Below are 23,866 nucleotides of genomic sequence, written 5' to 3' on the forward strand. Positions count from 1 at the left end.
TATTTCTAGAAAGCTGTCTGTCACAAATAGCTGTTTTGTAGTGAGTGTCTTCCCTGTTAACAAGAGTAATGAGGGGATGGCTAACTCAGATTAAGCAAAAAAGCAATTTAAAATATACATTGACTTGACTGTAAGCAGGCTTTCCTAGAAAGGAGGGGTAGATTTAGGTTGATGTGAGTGGAACAATGTTCAGTTGTAAGCATGTTGTGTTCTGCATTATATACTCCCTGACATTGCGCTCTAGCAGTTGTGGTTTTCTGCTGAAACAGGTTAGTCTACAACTTTCAGGCTTTACAAGCGCACATGCAGTCAAGAATTGAGTGTATCGTTACTACTCTGTTACTGTTCCTCTATTCTACTGAAAAAATCTACAAGGTAGTGCTTTAAATAGGTTTTGAAGGGGTAAGTGAAGTGTCCCACAAGTCTTTTGTATGGCAGGTCTTACTGTATTGCTACAATAAATATTATGTCTGCAAAATGGATTTACATCTGCAAATACTTTTCTTATCTGGACACAGATAAGAATCTGTTATGATGCTGAACAACTGAAGCGTGTTGGCATTGCTGGAAGAGCAGGTTGAAGCTGATATTGATAAACAAGAAAAAAAAATATTCAAGTTTTATTGGAATACAGAACAGGAATGAGTGACAGGAAAAAATAGAATGGTGTACATTCAGCTTGATATTAGTACTGGGCACACAAATACAAGGCAAAAAATCCTGCATACTGAAGCCCTTCTTATCTAATGTTTTGATGAGTTAACTTGCTATGAATGGGGAAAGCAAATTAAAACATATCAGATAACTTACTGCTGCACGAGGCATTCAGAAGGTACCAGTTGCCTACTTGGGTTTGCTCACAAAATACTAAGAGCGTTAATTAGTATTACTATTGATATTTACTACTTTTTCAAAAATATGTACAACATTTTCATGTAAAAGTAATAATGATGATAATGGTGATAATGGTTAGGTCTTAGAATGTTTACATGTGTTTATATAAATGTGCTTGTATTTGTGTATACACATATAATTGTTTTCATAGGAAGAGTTTTGGTGATATTTACTGATCCTATCAATGCTGGAAAGAGCTTTATTTTAGTAATGATGATTTGTGATGAGAATAAGATCAGTGGCCACTGCTGCTGTAACATTATTACACTTAGGCATCTAGCTATTTTCTCCATTTAGGCATTTATCAAGAGGGATGAGAGAACTGATGGCTTTGATTTTTTTTTTTTTTTTTTTTTTTTTTTTCCCCCTAGTATAAATTTGGCTTGAAGTTGGAATGTATTTTTACATGCTTTGGGTTTGTTCTCTATTTTTTACCTTTTGCTAAAAATCTGGAAACGTCGAAGTTTTATGACTTACATGGGAAAATGAAAAGCGAGTATTCTCACTGTTGGACTTGGTTTTGTTCTCAATTGTATTAAGACAATGGAATTTCTTTCTTGTTATACCAAATAACATAAAATGGAAAATTTTGGGGATTGCTGTGTCTTTCTTTGGTAATGGGTTCAGGGCAAAAATATTTTTGTCCTGAATTTCATAATTGCGTCCTCTTTCCAGAAAGATGAGCCCAGAGTTGATACTTGGTGTAGTTACTTAAGAAATGACTGAAAATTACTTAAATCTCAACAATCTTAGTGGCAGAGCATCAGTATGGTCAGAATTAAGTGTGCACTTAATTCCCCATAGCACAAGCACTAACAAATCAAGGCTTAGCTAAATAAGATAAACAAAACTAATACAAAATATCCTGTAAAATCAGTATGCTAGATGTATCACTACATCATCATGCATTTGATGCTTAACTATTTCTACAAATTAGGAATCTATACTAGCTTCAAAATTAGTACGAAGTACGTTTATCTGAAGAGTTTACACCTGTGGTGGGTATTTGAGGGGGAAAACTAAAAATGTCAGAAATGTATAGTTGTGTAATTCAAATCATTGTGTCTTGTATCAATTATGTCTAGTTTTAGGTGAACTGACTGTTGAGTCCTGTACGTGTTGATTTGTATTTTTAATACACCGCGTGGTTTAAAGTAGTTGAGTGAAATGATGCTTGGAGTTAACACTATTTTTAAATTAATGATGGAATCAACTTTTTAATTTAAAGATCTGATTTGATTTTTCCCCTAATGAGCAAAAGCATTGTTATACAATGGTAATCTTGTTTCTCTGCACTGACATCTAGCTGGAATCTTACTTATTTACAGGCAAAAACATTAATTTAGATTTGCTATTAATTATATTGTCACATATCCTTGTCAAAAAAAAAAGTGGAACAAGGCTTGGTTTACATCATCAGTTAATAACAAAGATACTTGGAGTCATGCTATGCTGTACTTTGACCATTGTATTAAAATGGGAAGCTTGTGTTGCAAAAATGACTCTTGTGAGTAGAGCTGAGCAAAATTTATATATTTCAATTAAAAATGCCTTGTGTAAAAATAAAATACATGTATAATATATATGCACACACTCTTAAGATTGTTTTGAAAGCAAAATAGTAGAAGGAGATTTAACACATCTTTGAAAAGTTCCACTTGCTATGTTGCTTGGTACACTAAGCCTAAATAGGAATTATTCTTGTTTTCCTCAAGCCAAGTTTTTAAGGAAGCTTTAATGAAATTAAGCTTTGAGAAGTTCCGTTTCTAAACATAACTTTCTTTTATATGCAACTTCATCCTATATGCTTTTGAAGGTCAACTGAAAAAGTTTCATTTCAGATTTAAAAAGTGAGATTGGAATCAAGATGTATTTTTTCCTCTGTAGCTTGCTCTAAGAATATTTTGCATTTATCTGAAAGTAAAATGTAGTTCTTGTTCTGAGTACTGGTAAAGAATGTGAAAAAGCAGTTGCTTCTGTGATTTTTACCTACGGGTAAAGAATATGTGGTGGTGAAATAAAACTTGAGAAGATATGTGTGTGCGTATAAGTATTTTTACACTTCCGTTAACAGAAAAGATTCTGGAAGTGAGGGTGACACTAACTACTAAATGAAGTGGCTGTTTTGAAATAGTTATTTTGGAGGAGAACCACATTACAACATAGTAAAATGTTCTGGGTATGCAGGGAAAATGGCATTAGTGAAGGAGAGGATATAAATGTGTAAACAGAGGAGAAAGAATGATCTTTTGTTACCATGGTTAAGTTTTGGCATGTATAATTGCATGAGTAGTGGCTAGTAGTATGTTCCTACAGGCAGCGTTCTCAAGCAGGAAAAAGCATTGACGTGCTTTGCCAAGAGTATTGGATTGCCTTCCATCCTTATCTCATCCATACTTGTGCGGATGTAACGGGTGTTGTTAGATTTGCAGAATGTGTCATCGGTGATTGTAGTAATGTTGTTGTACTGCAAAACAAAACAATTGTTTAGTAAATAAACAAACACACACATATATACATTTACCTATATATATTGAAGAAATTTCAAACTTTAATATTATTCTTCTTACCCTCCCATTTTATTGTCATTGGGATTGATTTGTGTATAATGTAGATACATAGGAATCGAGTCTCTTCAAACCAATCAATGAAGTGAGGTTTGAGGTTGTTATTGATGTTTGAAATGCATTGTTGATAAAAGTTTATTGCTTATTTTTACCATTTCCTATCTGTGATATACAGAAACTAATGAGAAATTCTTGCACAGTAATTAGCTAACAAACAACTTCTAACACTGAATGGTTATGGCCATACAGATTAGAGGTGAATTGTTTCATTTGGAGGAGCATTAGACAACTGTAGCACAACTGCAGTGTGAACTGTTAAAAGACAGTGGGTTTGGTATGAAGTATGTAACGAATGAGGCCTTTTGTAATAGAATTTTAAAGAACTACTTCAAAAATACCTGAAGGTGAAGAATACGCAGACTTTCCGGTAAGTTAAGGGGAACAGATTCCAGTGCGTTATGTCCTAAGTAGAGGTAGGCCAAATTTGTCAGCTTCTAATAGAAAGAGAGAGAGATTTTTAATGCTGATATCACTTACGTGAGGTTAAACAACTTGTGTCTGTTACAAGACATCAGTTGTTGGTTTTTTTCTGATCACATAGGAAGCCTGTAAAGTGATCCAACATGTAACATTCTTTGGCTGTGAAGAATGAATCAAGAAACTCATAGAACAGGCCTTCTATGTTTTGGAAATTTCAGTGTCAGCTTATTGGTTATAAAACTTGCGATGACCGTAAAGCTATATGCTTGTTTATTAGTATTTATGTGGTCCTCAGAACTGTATTTGAGCCGTCAATTTTGAGTCGAGTTTTTCTTTGCATGTAAGAGAGAAAGGAAGTAGGGAAGATATTTCATAGAAAAATTTTTATATGACTGATGAGAGAGAGTGCACTAAGGACTATTATTCCAAAGTGCCTTAAAAGCAAAACAAAACCTGGAAAGTTTCTTCGTTCTAGTTTGTTTCTTAGATTACAAAAATACAAAAAAAAAATCGTTTGGTGGTATACTGGATAGTCTGGTTACTAATTTTATTTACTTTGGTTACTTAAACTATTGTCCTTGCTTACCTTGAAAGCATTTGCTTTGATTCCTCTGCTCTTGATTCTATTTTGATTTGCGTTAAATGTTGTTAGTTTGGGAGGTAGAACAGGAAGTTTTATAAGTCGATTTTCAGCAAGAGAAAGTTCTTCCAATAACAGAAGCTTTGAAAAGGCTCCATCTTCTATTTCTTCTATCCTATTTCCACTAAAATCAATTCTTCTCAAGGTAGCTTTATACAAAAGAAATGACAGTCTAAATATTGAATTTATAACTACATGGCATGTAAATGTGTATGGTTGTATATGTTAAATGTTACACTGTTGGCTGCACCATCCTAGTTGTGATCTACAAATGTAAATACTATTAAAATATGAATAAAATCCACATTTGGATTTCTTCATAGTCTTAAATTTAAAAAAAAAATTAGGAAAATACTCTGGATCCTGTTGTGGTTTTTTTTTTTTTTTTTCTTAGAGAGGTCATGATTTTAGTTATTCATAGAATTTGTCATGTTGTAGAATGGGATAGCTGGGAGAGAGACCTCTTATTTAAAGGAAAAATAATACATGGTCATTTAAGACTGGACGGGATGCAGAGTTATATTTTATTTTTAGCAAACTGCTCTTTATCTGATGGTGTGGGAATATTAAGAAGGATACCTGGGCCAAAATGGGTTTCCATCTTGCCTTCACAGTTCTTGTTCTAATAGAAGCATTGAGTTAAATAAGTAATAGACATAATACAATTCAGCGAAGTATAAATTATATCTTGTTTTGATAATCTTGGCATACTTTTAATGGACAACAACTTCAAATATACTATCAGGTAAACAGAAATTAAAATTTGAACATTACTTACTAATGTCAGCAAAATCTGAGACTGCTATCCTTTTTATTTTGTTAAATCGTGCATAAAGATATGCTGTTTCCTTTGGCAGTGGGGGTACAGCTTCGATGTCTATTTCCTCGCAGTACACCGATCCGCTTAAACACACACAGAGCAGGCAAGTAGGTAAATCTGAAAGCAAATCATTTTGAGTAGACAGTTAAAAATTATTCAACCAACTTAAGCTTGAATAGTCAAAATAGAATTTTTTTCTCTAGTATCTTTTAAGATTTCCCATTGTTAGATTTTTTTTTTTAATTCTGTTGACATCGAGTTCTGAAAAGATGTAACATTCTGAATCTTTTTTGAATTTTGTAGTCTTTTTCTTGTGTGTAATTTCCATGTGTATATTCTCTGTTCTTATCTGAGCATGTCTTGAAATGCTATAAATCGGTCTTAATTCAGTTTCATTCTTTAGTTGGCTTAGGGTATTGTGAATATGACATCTGCAGCTCTGTGGCCATGTTGAATGTCATCTTCAGAGCCATTATTTTGAAAAGAGAAATCCATGCAGGAGAAATATCCGGCAGTGAACACGTTGCATTGGAGCATTTTTGGCAGGGTCATGTATACTCTGTGTTACTCCTACTTACTATTTTGTCTAATTAAAATCCGGCAATGATGATTATATAAGTACTTTAGGCAATTTGTTCCATGTTTTTACTGAGGTTTTTTTGATAGCTGTTATTTTAAGTAGTGAGAGAAACTCTGTATCTTTTTTTTAGTGCAGTTTAAGCCCATTATAGCTTGTCCTGTTCCTCATAGACATTAGTAATTAGTCATTTGTGCTTTGCATGAGTCCTGTGTGACAGCAATATTAAAACACATTTAATGAATATGGTGTTCAATCCAATTTTGTCACCACTGCTATCTGACCTACTGTGTTTTCTATATTGTGAGATTTTTGGTTAGCTTCCAAATTGGTCTGTATGTAGTAGAGAGTAGCATCGTACTGCGAAGTAATTTGTTTTCACTATATAGTAAAATAGGATCTTCCGCAACCAGTGAAGAGTTACAGGAGTAGCCAGTCAATACTGGCAAGCCAACCCAGTATGTACAATAAAGTAATTATCTTTTTCTTACAGAGGTACTGCATGGAGTGGAATTGAGATTTTGAGCTTTAGCTTTGTGAATATTGCCATGTGGTGTACTTTAGAGTTCTGCCCCATTTGCCTTTTTTGATTTAGTGTCTTGTTTGTCATGTGCTAGAGTGTAGGAAATGAAAAATGATTGTGAAACAATGTTGTCACTGTTTGAAAGGCAGCAGTTTTATGCTTGTCTGTGACTAGAAGCTCTGGTGTTCTTACAGATTTGCTCAGCTTTTGATGAGGGCGTGTTGACAGATGCTATTTGGCAATAAGTAAGCTTGATCAAAACTTTGGTGGAGATTGACACTCTGGTGGTCTTGCTGAATCATTAGTTATTTTTGGAAGTTCAGAGCACAGATACACATGAAATATGACTCTCGTTTTTTCAATGCTCTGTTTGGCAGAGCATTGAAACATAGGCAAAAACTTTGTTCCTTTCAAGTTTAGAAATCGTTGTGGCTCATTAGGAGAAGTCTGGAGTATATACTTCAGGGCCGGTAGGAAACTTAGGCCAGCGAAGAATGTTTGTGATATATTTTAACCATTGACCTCCCTGATCATCAGACTTAAACTGTGGGAAGAGCCAGCTCTTGGAAGAAATCTTTTTGTCATGTTTTCATCATTACTTGGTTAAACTGTGGAACTTACTGAGGTGTGCATTTTGTTTTTCTTGGTTGTCTTACCTAATTTATTTGACTTGGATCCGTCTCCACAGCAAGTATGACTCGGTAAGTCTGTAGAGATTTTTATAAGCTGTGGTTTGTGTATTTGGAGTTTACCTGAGATCCTTTAAATTTTTTCAGCCTGCTCCATCAGGACTTTCCACAGGAGATACGAAAGATATTCACAAATTAAAATATTAATTCTATATCCCTTGTCATCTTTTGTATATTAAATTTTTATGTTAAAATATGTTCTTTTGGAGAGCTTAAAGGTTACAGTATTCATGTCAATCAACTTACTTGTATCCTTTGTTGGTGGTACATTGCGTTCACTGTCATCCCCTTGCAGTCTTAGGGAAGTGTCAAGAGAAACATTTGTTCCATCCTTTGTATGAGAGCAAATATTATTTTAAAAAAACAAACCGAACAAAAAACCAGAGTATTACAAGGATCTGAAATGTTTAAAAGTTAGCTTCCTATTACATACTTCCTTATGACATTTAATTTCCAATTTTTAAAATCACATTAGTCATCCAGAGTATGAGAGAATCTATTATCCATCTTGTACATGAGCTATTTGCTCTGAAAGGCAAAAAGGGAAGGTGGTGCTGCTAGTGTTCTTTAGAAAAGTAAAGTTCTTTAGGAAAAACAGTAAACAAAAAATAAAAATAGAAAATATAGACTACATAGTACGTAAGGAATATATAAGTGATGGGTATCTACAAAAACCTGGAGTTCTGAAGATAGAAGATTTTTCACATCATGCAAAATTTGATAGGATTCTTGTGATTGTATTTTTTTTTGTTTTACCCAAATAATCTTAGTAAAATAACATTTCCTTGCATTTAAAGTTATTCAGAATTCCCTGTTGGGCTAGTTACTGCATCTTTTCAGTTGCAGGGCAACTCAGTTGATAAACGTGTTCCTTTCAAGTATTGGCTGAAATTTAGCAATTATTTTCCATTAACTGCGCTTAAGTCTGTTTTAAGACCTGGGCTGCTAACAGAAAGGGCCTTTTGTGATGCAGGAAATGGTAGTTAGGTTTTCGTTGAATACCATAAGAATTTGAGCATTACATACTATTTCTAGAACTATAATATACATACAGTGGATTATACTCTGGTTTGCATGTATTAAGGGGATTTTTTGGTTGACTGTGGCAATTGTGCTTGGCTAGCATCATTCTTTGTCTCTTTTGATGGGGAATAGTTGTAGGACAGAGTAAGACAATATGCTTTTCAGTCTGTGTTGCTATTGAAAACACATGGGGAAAAGTACATTATCGGGTGCGGAAGATGTTTTTCTTTAAACATGCTTAAGGATCAGGCCCTGGCAGGAGTGCGGTCCCCTGTTGAAGAGAACTTCTTACACACTCTGAGTGCTCACAAGTGAACAAATTTATTTTTTTTTTCTTAAATTCTTCCCCTTCCTTTCTCCCCCTGCCCCCCATTCAGGCATGTAGCAGAGAGATAGCTCTTCTACTAGAGCAATGTGAAAGTAACACTATCTGTCAAGTTAGTTTTGATACCAAATTTGTTTTTTAGTATTTGGTTGCTTACATATATTTTACTGTGGGATTTTTTGTATCCTGCAAAACAAAACCCTCCAGCTTGACATAAAGCCTGAGATACAAATATCTTGGCCAGCCTCTCTCGTTTTGACCCTTTTTTAGCCTGTGAATCATCCATCCCTTGGCTCTTCCCTGCAGCTGTCTATCCAGGCTGTGGTTCTTTTTTGCTTCTTGGTTTTGTGTACTGTTTAGGGCAGGCTGGTTTGTTCTAGTAAGACTTTTATACCCAAGTTAGAATGCTGGCAACAGTTCAGCAGTTGTAGCATGAAACTTCTGTGTAGGGTAAGAGCTTTTGCAGTATTTGCTGTAGAGAGGCTGGGGGGCGTGAGCTGAATAGTTGGACTAAGCAAATCTTACAGAAGGTTTCTGCAAAAAAGGTTTATATTGCATAAATATGTTGATTAGGCATGTGAAGACATGGCCCTTGTTGGAGGTATCCATGCCAGTAGAGACTTCTATATAGATGGACTTAAAATAGAACAACTGCGCTTCTATTGTAGCATCTTTGGCTCATAGGAGGCGTTTTTAATATGCTTGTATGAAAAACATGTTTGCTGACATAGCATATCTGTACCAGGTGTAGATTTCTAGTCTGGTATATTACTTGAGGTGGAATCCATGAAAGAATATGCATGTGAGTTCCTTGCAGAACAGTGTACGCAGAACAGTGTACAACTCATTTCTGCAAGCAGGACATGTCAACAAAAAATAAAACTGATTATTTGCAGAATATTGTTAAATACACAAAATTAAACAACAGATTCCCATACCACCCTCCAAAAAATAGTAGTATAAATAAGCAATATAATGGAATTATTTCCTGGTTAGCTAGAAAAATTCTTATCTGTGGAATACCGGTGCAGAAGACTGTTTGGATTATAACCACAGAAAGTTCATTACTTACATATGTAGGGAATGCACTGAAGGAATATTGGCCTACTTACATACTTAAATTCCACCTGCCTCCTACACTTTACTCCAGAGACATGAATTACCCTTACAAAGCCACATTAACATTTTACATGTAATACTTTAACTATCTTAAAACTTATGCAAAGTAATTGATTCATCTTTATAACACACAAAGGTCTATAAAGCTGGTAGTTTATATTCAGTGGAATGAATTAGGCCAGATATGAGACGGTGTCTAATTGGACGGTTCTGTTCTGTTGTAGAAATTAAGATTCCATGTTTTTAAACCTCCAGTATTTTTATTCAAGACTGGGGCGGCTGTGGTTTCAAATAATAATATTTGTAATAAATTTTGCTTGGCTGACCTTTTCCTTAGTAGCAGACTAAAGTTCATTCTGTTGATTGCTAGCAGAAATAGATTTTTTTTTTCTGATGTTTTCACTAAAAAAACTTTTTTCTAACTGTATGCTCAAGCACACGGTAAGGAGTTAAATTTGTCATACAAGATGGATTTCTGACTGGGCATGTTTGAGGAAATTGTTGGCATGTATTTCAGTTACAGTTAACACTTGAAATATTCTGGGAACTAGAATATGTGCAATAAATGAATAGGAGATTTAAATCATCCCATGATTTTAACTGAGAACGCTGGATCTTTTATAGATGCATTTGTTGCACATAAGGAACTAATTTATTATTTTGCAATGAAAACATGTCATTGGAGAACTGACCTGATGGAAATAATGACCGACTGCATTCCTAGAATTATCCTAAGCAGAACTGTTGGCCTTCAGAAGACCTCTATCTAGTTTCATAGCACTGCCAGTATGGACTTTGATTGGTCTGTGGCACATCTGTTGGCACCATTTCCTTGTAGGTACACTCTTTATTGTTCTTTTTACCGAAACAGGAGCATATTCTTATTAGAACAATTTTAGTAATGAATGTCATCTGATGCTGTTCCTAACTAGTTAAAATTAACATTTTTAGTATCTTTTAAAAAATATACTCGGTTGTGAGTGGATAGCCACCTATTAGTTAAGAGTCATTTAAATGGTCTCTTTTTCATAGGTTTATAAAACATGTTACTTCATCACTGTGGCAGATGACAGATTTAAAAATACCTTAGATGTTTTTTAATATAAATATGTAGCTGCTGGTTTATGTCTAACAACAGAAAGCTATAATTTAAGTAGAATTGGCAAAATTTTAAAAAGTTATACAGATGTGATTTTTCTATGTATATGCTGCAAATTTTTTACTCTGTTTTGCTGTAGTCTTTTTTTCTTTTTTATCAAACTAAGTTATTGTAACAAGTGCAGTTAATATTAATGAAAACTTCCTTGAATTTGTTAGTACTTGGTTGTTACCGCTTTGTTTGGATATGTGGTATTTTCCTTGGCAACTAGTCTTGGGGCAACCAGTGTTAGTTTTTCTCCCTGATCAGTGTTGTATCTCATTCTCTCAATGTGTGTCGTTTAGGTCGGGTCAGAGGCAGCCTGAACAGAGGTATGAGGTTTTTAACTGTCCCTGTCAGCTGAGGCTGTTGCACTTCATTTAACTTTCCTCTGGTTTTGTCTCTTCTGCCTGTGTTTAATTTAACCAGTGTGTATATGGAGCACACAGCAAAAAAAAGTTCAGAATTGACCGTTTGGGGGTGCTGGTGAGTGCCATGAGGTATCATCTCTATTGCTACCTTTAAGACTCTCAAAGCATTAATAATATAGGTGACTATCACAGGACTGGACATTCCATAGTAGTTCCGGACTGCTAAACTGATGAGTTGCAAAAAACTCAAACAACCCACCCCTGAAAAGTCAAGGCAAAAAACTTGTTAGTTTGGTAAGTCAAAAGAGAAACTGTGGTTTATGCTGGCAGATTATGTCCAATAAAAAGTACTGTTTCAAGTATTACTTAGATATACATATATATATAAAAAAAACCTAAATAAAATCACCCTCCTTGTTTTTAAACAAATTTACTGTTTTAATACAATGTTACTCAGACTACTGAGCTAGTATATCCCATCCTTGAAGCTCTTACAACAGCAGGCACTTAACTACAGCAGAGTTAAAAATGATGCTTTAGTCTTATTTGTGAAAGCTTTCTCAAACTGTAGCAAGGGTAGTATTTTTTTGGTTTTAATTTGTGGCTTTCCCCATGTCTGAAACCATTGTATCTTTTGCTATTATTATAAGACTTTTCAGTAAGACTTGCATACATGCCTGTAAACCTTATTCATATAATGCTTAGCAGTTACAAATATTAAACTGGTAATAGAAATAAAATACCTTTCTTATATCCTTGGATTGCATTTCATAATCTTGTTGGATCAGGCTTCCCAAGGTAGCATCTGTATGATAGTCATAAAACTGGAGTGATTCTTGCCGTTTAGGTGGTGCTGAATTTACCAAAGGTACAAATGCAAACAAAAAAAAGGTAGTCTGCAAAGTCTTCATTCTTGCACGGAACAATGTCTCTGGCTTTCACTGAGCTGGTGAAGATCTGCTCCTGTGTTGACTATGAAGAATACTTTCTTTGTGACTGGGAATGAAAATGCAATCCGTCAAAACAATATTTAAAGCCTAGAGGACTAGTTGGCAGGGGTTTCTAACGCATAAGGAACATGGAACAACTTTTAACTCTTGATATCCTTTAATTAGACTCTAGCATTATAAAAACTGGTCTTAACATGAAAAGGAACTGGGAAATAATAAGAAACCTTTTCCAACTAGGAAGGAAAGTATTATCTTAATTGCATTTGCTTGTTTCCCAGTGTGTTATTTTTGTTAATAGCAAGAGGATCTTGTAAAGCATTTTATGAAACATTTGGCATGTATGTAGCTGAACTAATTAAAACGAGAGGTTCAAATGCATTTTCCTTGGTCATCGCTATAGTGTTTTTCAAACCTAAATGCTCTATAACAATAATTTCTATTTGTCTTTACATTTGAAAGTAAACAAGAGAGGGTAACATCCCCAGAATTTTTGCAGGTTGTACGCTTTTCTGAGCAGGGGGAGGAGGCTACAAACATAATCTTTAAAACATTTAAAATACACATGCAGTAATTTTTAAAATAAATCTTTACACAGCTTTTTTTCCTGTTTACTGTAATTGAGTGTTTTATTTAAGCTTTATGTTAATATACTTTTAGGAATGAAGTCCACCTACCTTTTAATCAGATTCAGAGTTCTGTGATTGTCATAAAACCAGGTATCCTTATCTGTATGTTAAGCTGAAGTGGATTAATAAAAGAGTAAAGTTATGAAATGCACTCAAAATGTTGAAATGAATACTCTTTCAAAGTTTGACAGTCTTAAAAGTGCTTTCCATGGGGTAAGAAATGCTTTGCCAGCACTCTTTCCCTAGGGTGAGAGGTAATATCCTGGAGCAGGGGGGTTGTACTTTGAATAACGTTTGTAAACGTTAAGTCTGTCTGGCTCATCCTACTTCTGATATTAGTTGTTAAAATTGTAGCCTTCTGCTTTGGTGATTTATTCTTTGTAATTGCTAAGGCTTTTTCTGTAAATCAAGTATTAATTGTGCAAACTAGAGGTCTATAACAAGGCATGTGTTATCCATTTTGTTTAATGGTTTAGCTAAGAGACAAAGCAGCTGCCTTCTGACTGAGACAGAGGTAGAGCCAAAACATACGTATACCATATTAGTCACATTTTATGAGTAATAAAATGTTTCATTACAAGTTGTATATGTTTAGAAAAGTTTCACCTAAGTATGAAATGGAAACTTTTCAGTCTGGGGAGTTCTGGAAACTTTTTAGAATTGTGTGTGTGTGTTGAGACTTTCAGACAAGTAATTCATGTCGAAATGCTTCACTGAGTGACTCGTTAGGCAATTTATTGAAAAACAGTTTTACAGTAAATACTTATTTTGAGTAAAGTTCTATATCAGTTCTACAAATAACTTACTAAACACTGTCCAGGTGTAGAGTTTTCATCTGAACTGCAAGCAGAACTTCTCTGGATTTCTAATGTATTTCTTCTTCCCTCATCCTTTTCCTTATTATGTATTTTTGGCAGTCAGTACAAATGGGAGCCAGATGACCAACTTTAAAGTTTACAAAGTAGCTTTTTTGAGTCTTTAAAAAGTATGTAGCAATAAAATCTATTGGGAATATATTCAGATTTACATTTCTCTTTCATTTTCATTACTACTTTTTTTTTTTAGATAGCACTGTCAGCTAGAGTAACGTTGGGGATAAACAGTGGACCTATTTGGTTAAATTTTCTTGTAAGTGCTGCCTTGGTTAGAAACCAGATGTCTGTAGTAAATCTGCAAATTGTAGAGTGGCTACAGCCATTTGCTCTCTAAACTTTTTTCCAATTTATAATCAGTTACCACTTTCTGAACTCATTAGGCTTTTATAAAAATGGTTTTTGTTTAGCTTATATGCAAATTACACAATATTGTAGTTTGGAGTTGTCTTGCTCTAGTATAATGATTTTGCTCTAAGTATATAACTGAAAGGTAAAGGGAAGAGGCTCAATAATAATGGAAATTGGACTTTGAATCACATTGGTTGCTGTCCTGCTGGAACAATATGAACAACAAAAGTTTTGAAGTGGCTTGGTTGTTAAGGAGTTTTCTGTTACAATACGTAGGAACTTTCAGTTGGAAGTACTGTGTGTGATAGGGTGGGTTTTGCTGAGGAAAGGACAAAAAATTGCAGTGTCAATACCATTTTACCATCCCTTATGGTTTCGTGCATGTTTCAGAAGCAATGAGAGCAGCTCTGCTTTCTACTTACCTCTTTCCAGCTGCCACCCCCCCTGCCAATATCCACGTTAAGATTTCTTCTGGCTCTGGGGCATCTAAGTTTTTCCAATGCTTGAATGTAATCAAAGCATAAATGTTCTAAGGGAAGAGTATTAAGTATCAAAGCTGAAAGCATGATATAAAATATTAAATTATTTGGTATATTCTCATGAGAATTTATTTCGTAAGTACTGAAATCCTAGATTTCACAGCTATGTACATGGAATATCTTGGGAATAGCTTATTTTTTTTCCTTATATATGACAATTTTTAAAAATGAGGGAAAATTACTGGATAAATGTGGCCTTGAAAATTTAGGAAGTCTTCATGCAAGAAAGCTTTTACTTGCTTTGATCTGCAAGAGAAGAAACTTTTATTGTTAGCAGACTTTAGTAACAGCTTCTGCAGAAAACATTGTCAAAAGCCTGTGTTCATCTGGGTCACAAGATTTCAGTGGTATGCTTACCACAAAAACATTGTGTAATGTGTGTACTCACTGTTGTTATCCAAGCACTTACAAGAAACTCATGAACATTTACTTACGAATACATTTGAAGAGTGATATGTTAAATGATTACTTTGGCATGATGTCATCAAGGTTTACCTTACAGTATAGTTTTACTTTCACTTTAAACTGTCAGTGCAAAATATAGTAGTCCTGTCGTGTATTTCATCTGCTTGTCATCCCTTGTGCCAGGAAGAAAAAAAGTAGTAACAAATAATTTAAAATACAAACTTTTAATCTAACGTCTAACAGATGCTCATATCAGCTCAAGGAAGGGGATGGCACAAGTAGCTGCAAACAAGGAAGGATAGTGTTTCTTCTTTTGGCAACAGTGCTGCTTTGTTCTTGTTCAAAATGGCTTGGAACAACCACAGTCTCCAAATCATCTGAAACGCGAAGTGTGGTTCACATGCGTTGGCAGTAGGGAAGGTAACAGGAAGCGTTCACCCTAGGAAGAAGAGTGCGCCTTCTAGGCATTGTTGGTGCTTGGAAGTCTAATATATGGGTCCCTGTTTCTTGGACTCTAGTTACAAGGATCTGCGTACTTAGAAAGTGATGTATTTTCTGAAAACCTAAACAAACTCTGCTGTTAACTAACTGAGCTCCAGTTTTTGAAGAGGGCCTTGATGATGTGTTTATGGTCTGCTTTGTGATTTCTCAGGTGTGCCTTTTTATTTAACCTATGATACCTCACTTTCACTGACTGACTTTCCCCACAAGATGCTTTCACCTGAAATGTTAGGCATTTTAAATGGCTATTTAACTAATTGTGTTGAAATGGAATCCTGGTTTAAATTTGAACAGTAGTAATTTCCCTACAATTTTGTAAGGCTATGAAGTGTAGTTGAAGGTGTAAATGACGTATAACACTTCTTTTACTTCTAATACAGAGAATCCAAGTCAGTCTAACAAGGGACACTTGCTCTCTGGATTCTGCTTTCAGAAAAACTTAACTTCAGGCAGAAAAGGGTTGTGTATACAGAAGGTGTAAAATTTGTTCCCAATGTTGCCTTCTATTCAGGTAGACAGTGAAGAATACAAGGCTTTTAGGAGAGGAAAAGAGCGAAGTTGGATGGGTATTGATGGCAGAGGTAGAAAAGGTATGGGAGATCAAGACAAAAGTTAAGGCAACCATCCAAACTATATGTATTGTTGATTAAATCTTCAGCATTTGGGAAGGAATGTAGTACTTATTAGTGTTTATATGTCAAGAGCAGGTAAAGCAAAAAATCAAGCTGAAAACATCCTAGAGGATTTGAGGAAAGATTTTGTTTTGCAGGCAGATGAGCAGATTCTGTGACTTATTTGAACTGGCTGATGTTCAGCTCAGTCTATTTATCTTGCACTTGAAGTGGCCTCGTATATTCTTCCCTGTTCAGAGCTTTAGTGTGACTAATTAATTTCTGTTCTCACTTTTCTACAAACATTTCAAAAGGCCGATCACAAAAGAAACCAAAGTTTTCCTTAAAAACTAATCATGCAGGTGCATACTGCAAAGGCTCTCATGAGCAGTTCTCATAGGTGCCAGCATGTTAATTACCTTTTTACCATGTTGGTGTTAAGCACTTTTTTACTTAATGCTTAGTAGCTTAATACAAAAATGATAGGAAGGAACTTTTCTTTACTTTTAATGCTGCTTTGAAATGTTGTAAAGTGTTTTACACTGGAGCTGAGGGCTGGTTGCTCATAATTCTCAGTGTGAGGCACTTAGGTCTCATTCCTGGTAAACCCCTGCAAGGTGCTGAAGAACTAATTGATCTGGAAAAAGCCAGATTACAAGAGGGGGGTAACCTTCCTCTCTTTAAAGCTGTTGGTTAGAAATTACTTCTCCAGGGTGCCTGTAGATATTATTTGGAAGCAGGGACTGGCACTGCCTATATAAAGAGTTCTGGTTGTGTGGTGGGAGGCAGAACACTAGGAAGAAGAGGGAAAAGAAAAAAAAAAGGAGAGGGGAAAAAAAAAAAAAAGAGGGTGTGTGTGTGTTTGTCTTTGGGGTGCTTGGGTTAATAGGGCTATGACATTAGGGAGAATGCAGTAAGATTGCTATCAAGATATTCTTTATGAAATAAACCAAAGCTGCGATTCTTAAATTTTTTAAATATTCAGGTTTATTCTATATTTAGGCAAAGAAAGTGTATTTTTGCAGCTGCTTAAAGACCTTGGCTTTTATCTTGTATTGTAGTCTCTAAAGGGACAATATTGGCAAATTCTGTAGTTTCTGGGTTTTATTGTTTTTAAGTGTTCTTGGAAGAAAGAAGTATAGATTATTGCTTAGCTTCCTCATGCCTGATGAAGATTGGGAATCAATTATACACAATGTTCAAAAATCGGTGTCTTCTCTTGGGCAGAAATATGTCTGTGGCAGAATGAGATGGGGACAAATTAGGAAAGCTTTTAAAGGCTTCTGGACATTTATAGACTTAGACACAATGTGGAACTTTCTTATGTATGTAATTTTTTTGCTCCATGTGGAAGGTAACATGTTCAGTATTCCTTAGCATATCTTTTGTATGAAGTGTGATTAAACACTTTGCAATGTTGACCAGCTGCTCTGAATTGGAATAATTCTAATAGAAAAGGTTTTATAGAGTAAAAGGTAGTTATTGAACCAGCCTGATAACATGTACAAAATAATCTGCAAGCAGTGAAACATAGATTTACTGTTAGAGAACAAAGGCATGAAGTGATGCTAAAACTGAACTCAGTGTTTGTCTTTATATTTTCTTCCTTTTTAACCTAAAATAAATACCTTAAGTATCCTGATTGTTCTCTGCATCATTTTCTTTTTCTAAAATACAGGCCTTTTCTGCTTGACTGTTTGTGTGGCCTGATTACTTTTACCTTCTAAAATTATTTTTGCCTCTTTGACGGTACAGCTGCATGTTTTGACTGCTACATGTATGTGTGATACAGAACTTCTCTGTGACTCCCGCATCTCCCTCTGCTTTTTGTTGAGATCCTGATACAGGGGTGTAAAAATAGTTTTAAGGCAGATTAATGTCTGTGCTTACGCTGGGGCTGCATTGACTCTGGGGACAGAAAGCCAGAGTACCCAAAAGGGAGGAAGCAGTCTCCTGGTTTGTTGAGCAATGCACAGAAATTGGATTGAAGGTGGTACTGTAGAAGCGTTGTTGTGTAATATTAAGCAAAATGTATTCCAATTCAGCATCCTTGAGGGATGGAGGAGGGTTCAGAGGTAGTATTAAATGCAAAATAAACGGTCGTCGTATCTCACATAGAGAACATAAAACATTCATAAAGGTTCAGAATGACCAAAAAAGCACCAGATAAGAAATAGTTATGCATAAACACCTCCGGTATTTTTATGAAAAGTTGCAACTATTTCCAAGTCTTGGTGAATTAGATTAAGTTTAGGTCACTGTTAGGGCCACCAGCTGCAAAATAGACACAGCTGCAAAATGACCTACTGATTGTATGAACATCCTTCCATATGTTTCTGATTTATAATCAAAATTTTTTAAAGCTGAAGACATTACACTTATTCCTTGCATTTCTGGAAAAGAAACAGACTTCTTGTATCTGTTACTGTGTTATAAATGAATAAAGCACATTTTTAAACCGACGCACAATAGTAAACAGAAATCAAGCTACAGTTAACAAATACAAATGGTAACTGGAGTAATAGTACTGTTTGCTATTTACCCCAACCCTTCCGTTGAACATATGCTCTCTTGAATTTTGCCTGTATATCATCAGTTATGGATCAAAAGCCAACCTGCCTCAATAAACTAGATTGCTTAGAATTCCTTCCTGAATCGACATTACTTCTTTATAATGATATCATCATTTCTTGAGAGTCATTACTATGTCTACAGGGACACTAGAGTCAGGGCTCCAAGAATCATTTGCCTTTTATGTTCCTGTTATCTGTTCCTTATGTTATTCATAGCATCTACTTTGCTCTCTGTAGTTATGGCTACTCTTCATATTTATCTATTTTTTACTTGTGTTGTGCTTTATCATAGGGGAAGGTTGATTTTTTTTTTTTTTTTTCTCTGTAGGTGATGAATTGATGCAATGAATTAAAAATTAAGGTATTAATTATTTTCCTTTTAAATTAATTAAGTTGTTAGAAATGTAAATTTTGGACAAAATAGTTTAAAACATTATATGATAATTGTTTATAGTTGTGGAGTTCTATAACTTCCGATAGCGTATACACAGTTGGGTTTATAGCTGAAAAGTTCATACTCTTGCGGTAGTATTGGAAAATGATTGTGAAAGCTCTTTGTGGTGTATAACTTCTTTGCTGAAAAGAAAAATCTATGTTCTCCTTTAGTGTTTTTTAGATAGGAAATTCCTATGTTTATTGCTTGCAATGATCAAGTTAGGAAACAAAGAAGGAAATTGATTCATATTGTACAGTGGAATGTGAATACGTTAAAAGAAGTCAGAAAACTTGAAATGTAAACCATCTGTTTTCTATGAAGGAGTTTCTTTCCTAATCTATGTAACTTTTATTATCAGAATACTGAAGTAAATATCTCACAAAGTAAGCTTTATAAGTATTAAATACCAACGACAACAAAAAATGAAAAAGGTAAAATATATTCCCACTGGTTTGAGGCTAAAGGAAGAAATGTAGACAGATTAAAGGAAGAAATGTAGACAGTTGGATTAAACTACTGTTATTTCTCTTTATTTTGATTTTTTTACAGTAACCTCTTACAGTATAGATTTTGTGGCAAAAAAATAATCTGTCATTTTGGTTATAGTTTTGAGAGCTTTAATTTTGTGGATTAAAGTTTAGTCATAACTGACTATTTTCCAGAAATCTGTAAGGCTCTTCCCTTATAGTTTTATGTGGGTATCAAAAATGTTCTACAGTGGTCTAATCCAACCTTCCTAATTATTATACGCTCTGGGTAATGTTTAATAATAATTAGCTTAGAGTTCAAGAAGGTTCCATCCTTGTTTATCTGTAGATAAGACTTGGAAAATGTGTTTTTTCAGAATAGCCTGTCCAAAGCTGAAAGTAGAACTGGTTTTCCATTTTCCTCAGTTGCTGTGTTTCTGGTTATGTTTCTGTCAGTATTTTAATTAGGATCAGGAGAGCATTTTTGAGGCAAATCTCTTGATAACCCCAATTTACTGCACCTTGATTCACATCACAGTGCTCTTTGAAGTATGTAGACTATTCTTTTTGGATGTAACAAACCAAGTGTATGTATTCAGGGGTGCACTTGATGTGCTGCAGCTGCTAATGGATTTTAACTAGTGGCTAGGGCTTGTCTGAAGTGGATCTCATGGCCTCATCACAAGTATTTTGCTCTATTGATCTACCCTAATACTTCACCTTAATTGCTAATTCAGACACAGTGGTGTAAACCAGATCAGCCTTTGTTTCTGTATTTACTGACTCTGCTGTAAATAAACCAATTAAGCTGTTTGATACATTAGGTTTTGCTGTTACTGATAAAATAAGTAATATTTTAATACATGTTTAGTTCTTGGTTTACAAATCTATTCATAAACTTAAAAAGACTATATAATATTCTGAAAATAAATACCAGAGCAAACATGAAGCAAATATGTTGTGTCTATGTGGTTATGTAGTGGTATAATTTGGTTTGTACAGACCCCACACTTAGATGGCTGGGCTGCTTTGTGTACCTGAATCAGTGTGGGTGTCTGTCTGATACAGAACACCGCAACACGGAGCATTGTAGACTTGCCATTCCCAAATGTAATGAGCTAGAATATGCCTTGGCATATAACCATAGCTGGTAGTGCTTAAAAAAAAAAAAAAAAAAAAAAAGTTTAAAATTCAACTACATCAAGGCAATAAGCATTTACTAGTAGTGAAGAGCAATGCCAGTGTGTTACCATCACCCAGGACCCGGAGAACATAGAAGCGGGTGTGGAAATCAAAATAAAGGTTAGTGTGCAATATCCCATCTCCAACAGTGGCCATAATCAGATGCTTTGGGAAGACTGAGAATAGGACAAGCGTATATGATTCTTGTCTCATCCTGTCTCTTCCATTCTCCAGCTACAATTTGCAGCTCAGCACTTTTGTATCTACTGTGCTTTGTTTGCTTAATAACCTATAATGGATCTCTTCCAAGAAATACAATAACTTAGTCTTCCCTTGAAACCACATATAGAATTACTGCTGCATGTGGTTTAATGGGCTGACTACTCATTGCTTACAAACTTTTGTTTGTCTAGTTTGTACCTGGTACGTACTAGCATCATTTGAAGGCTCCTTGCTCTTTTACTGGAGCAGTTGATCCCTGGACCCGTGGAGTCTATGCAACTCAGAATTTTGTGTGTATTTCCTATATCTCCCGTTAGCCATCTCTTTACGGAACTGCTGAGTTCTAGCCTACTCAAGGTTGTTTGTATAGAACCCACTCTTTACCTTTGGCAACCTTATTACCTTCCTCTGATCCTTTTCTCGTTATGCCATATGTAGAGAATATAGCTACCTGAAGGGCTTGGAAATCAATGTGTTTAATGTCTGGGTGAGCCCTGGATTTATAGCGGCATCATGATGTCTCTTGTTTTCTATTTCTTTCTAGTTACTCTCTACATTTGAGTTTCCTTTTTACTGCTACTGGATACTAACCAAGTGTTTTCATTGAACCGCTTGTTATTGCTCTAAGTCTTGCTACTGAGTGGTGGTGGTGAGGTCACACTTTGCTAGTTTTTATGTGAAGCTAATATAATGATTTCCGTGGATATCACTTTTCATTTAACAATGTTGAATTTCATTGGCTGTTTTAGCATCCTGAGGTCCCTTTGCAGTCATTCTTCATTGGCGCTTAGCAATCTTTGTTGTCATCTCACTTCTCAGCCTGATTTGTCTCTTTTGCAAGTATATTTAATTTAATAAATTCCAGCACAGACCCTTTACAAAGCTTCCACCAATGGGCTCCCTCCACAGCTAGAACTGATCATTTATTCTTGTGCTGTTTCTTATATTTTATTTGATTTTCTCTGTGCTGTCACCTCTTAATCTGTGGCATCTTAATTTCCTTAAAAACCCAGGATCTCCCTTTTCTACATCCTTTGTGACTGCTTCAGAGAACTCCAAGACATTTGCAAGGTGAAAACCTCGTGGCTTTCACAGAAGCCATGCCCAGTCTTACTGGAGCAAATTGTACTTATCTAAGTATCCATTTATTCTGTACTTTATTTTCGCTTCTCATTTCTCTAATACGGACATAAGACTAGCAAGACTTTAGTTCCCTGACCACCCTAAAAGCTTTTTTAAAGAATAGAATTATATTTGCAACAGATACGATAACATTAATTGAATGAAAAGTGAGTTATGATGGTTCTACTAGTAATACAATTCTCATATCCCGTCTGAATGAATTTAATGTTCTTAGCTCTAAAGTTTTCAATAACTGTTAGTCTTTTAAATTAAACTTTAAGAAGTGTATATAACTAGTTGCTACAAAGTCAGTATCTTTAATTCTACTTTAAAGCTAAGCTTTGCTTCATAAATGTTTTTAAAAAGCAGAAAGTTTGTGATAAAAGATATAATGCTCACACTATATTTGAATAGTGTTCTCTTTCAAAGCTGAGCAGATCTTTCAAAAAAGCTTATATTAATTTAGATTTATGTTTGTGCACTATTCACTTATACTTAAAATATGAAATAGATGAAAAATTATAAAAGTTCCCTAAGGTTAATATACCATATGTTTATATTAATAAAACTATAAAGTTATAGATATTTATCTTTAAATCTATGTGTATATAATGTACATATTTTTATAAGAGTATTTAAATCAAGTAATGAATACATACATATATTCCTCCTTCATGAAGCCAGAGGTACTTGAGGTTGATAAATGTTAATAAAATATTTTGCTGTGACTATTATATCAGAAAGTAGATAAGAAAAAGGGGAAGGAGAGAAAGAATGGATTTCTTGAGTTAGTTGACCTAATACCCACAACTTAATAATGGTGTAATACATTTTGTATCCATAAATTTTTACAACCCATTGTTCTTCAAGACTAGATATGTTCTTAAAGGTTATATTCGTGGGCTTATGAGCAATTTCTTTCCATTTAAAAAAAAGTATCATTAAGTATTTTAATTTTGTTAGTATTTTAGTTGTTGCATCAGAAACCAACATATACTGAGATGGGCTCCAAAAAAACCCTGAAACTGTAAGAGAAAAAACCAAACCTGCGTGAAACTTTAGAAATTCTAATACGACTTTGCTCGCATGATTTTTATATAGCCCTTTTAGATTTCCACACTTAAAGTATAATGTAAAATGGGTAGTATGATGTGTGGATATATTTCTTGCATTCATCCTTTTTTCTTGTTGAAAATGGTGATTCTTTCTCACTGCTAACAAAGATTTATCAGGAAAAAAGTGCCCTATAATGTTATCTTACCCTATAGTTATTTGGATCTGTTTCTAGACATAAGATGTAATAAAAAACTTTGCATAGCTCAAATATTATATGATACTTTTCTCTAGATTGCTTAAAGCAATTTTTTTTTCTACTTTGAAGCAGAATGTAGGTAATTGGTATTAGCTATGCAGAGGGATAGCCTAAATTAATAATTCAAAAAACCCTGAATGCTACTACTTGTACCTGTTCTACTTGATGAACAATTCTAATAAAAAGAATACGTTACATTTTTACATGCCTTCTAGAAAATTATGGAGTAAAGCACAGGTAAAATGTAGATACTAATGGTTCATTTGTATTAATGCACCTCCTCTTCCCTGGATCCTAAGACCTTTGATGAAAGGTGGTTTCTAGCCTATATTAGTAAACAGCTAAAATCTTCTTTGAAAGAGTTCTGATAGTTGAGATGCAAGCTTAGAAGTAAATACGATAATAGAGCTTGGCAGGATGCTGCAAACATAATACGAGGAAGATTTGAAACTCAAAGTTTGTGATTTTCTTGTCCAATTAGAAGTTGGAAGAAGTAACATCTGTTTTTCTGGAAGATGTGGAGGAACCTTG

General features: G+C 34.6%; 2 protein-coding genes across 2 annotated transcripts in view; one reads left to right on the top strand and one right to left on the bottom strand.

Annotated features, from left to right (window-relative positions):
• The window catches only part of CENPP (centromere protein P), a 142,017-nt gene that overhangs the window by 17,082 nt on the left and 101,069 nt on the right, over positions 1-23,866 (top strand). The gene's annotated exons all lie outside the window — the stretch shown is intronic.
• Positions 598-12,977, bottom strand: OGN (osteoglycin). Its single transcript, XM_074151811.1, has 7 exons — positions 12,791-12,977; positions 11,910-12,162; positions 7,437-7,521; positions 5,360-5,518; positions 4,528-4,730; positions 3,860-3,955; positions 598-3,361 (listed from the first exon to the last, which is right to left on the bottom strand). The coding sequence occupies exons 2-7, from the start codon at positions 12,075-12,077 to the stop codon at positions 3,191-3,193; spliced, it is 882 nt and encodes a 293-aa protein (XP_074007912.1). The 5' UTR covers positions 12,078-12,162; positions 12,791-12,977; the 3' UTR covers positions 598-3,190.

The sequence above is a fragment of the Numenius arquata genome, chromosome 8 (genome assembly GCF_964106895.1).
Source record: "Numenius arquata chromosome 8, bNumArq3.hap1.1, whole genome shotgun sequence".
Taxonomy (NCBI): domain Eukaryota; kingdom Metazoa; phylum Chordata; class Aves; order Charadriiformes; family Scolopacidae; genus Numenius; species Numenius arquata.

Excerpts from the sequence above, each read along its gene's own strand:
- OGN (XM_074151811.1), bottom strand. The coding sequence starts at position 12,077 with ATGAAGACTTTGCAGACTACCTTTTTTTTGTTTGCATTTGTACCTTTG. Across the intron at positions 7,522-11,909 it reads AATCCAAGGATATAAGAAAG|GATGGAACAAATGTTTCTCT; the intron begins GTATTTTATTTC and ends TCTCATACAAAG. Across the intron at positions 3,362-3,859 it reads TGCGTATTCTTCACCTTCAG|TACAACAACATTACTACAAT; the intron begins GTATTTTTGAAG and ends TTTGTTTTGCAG.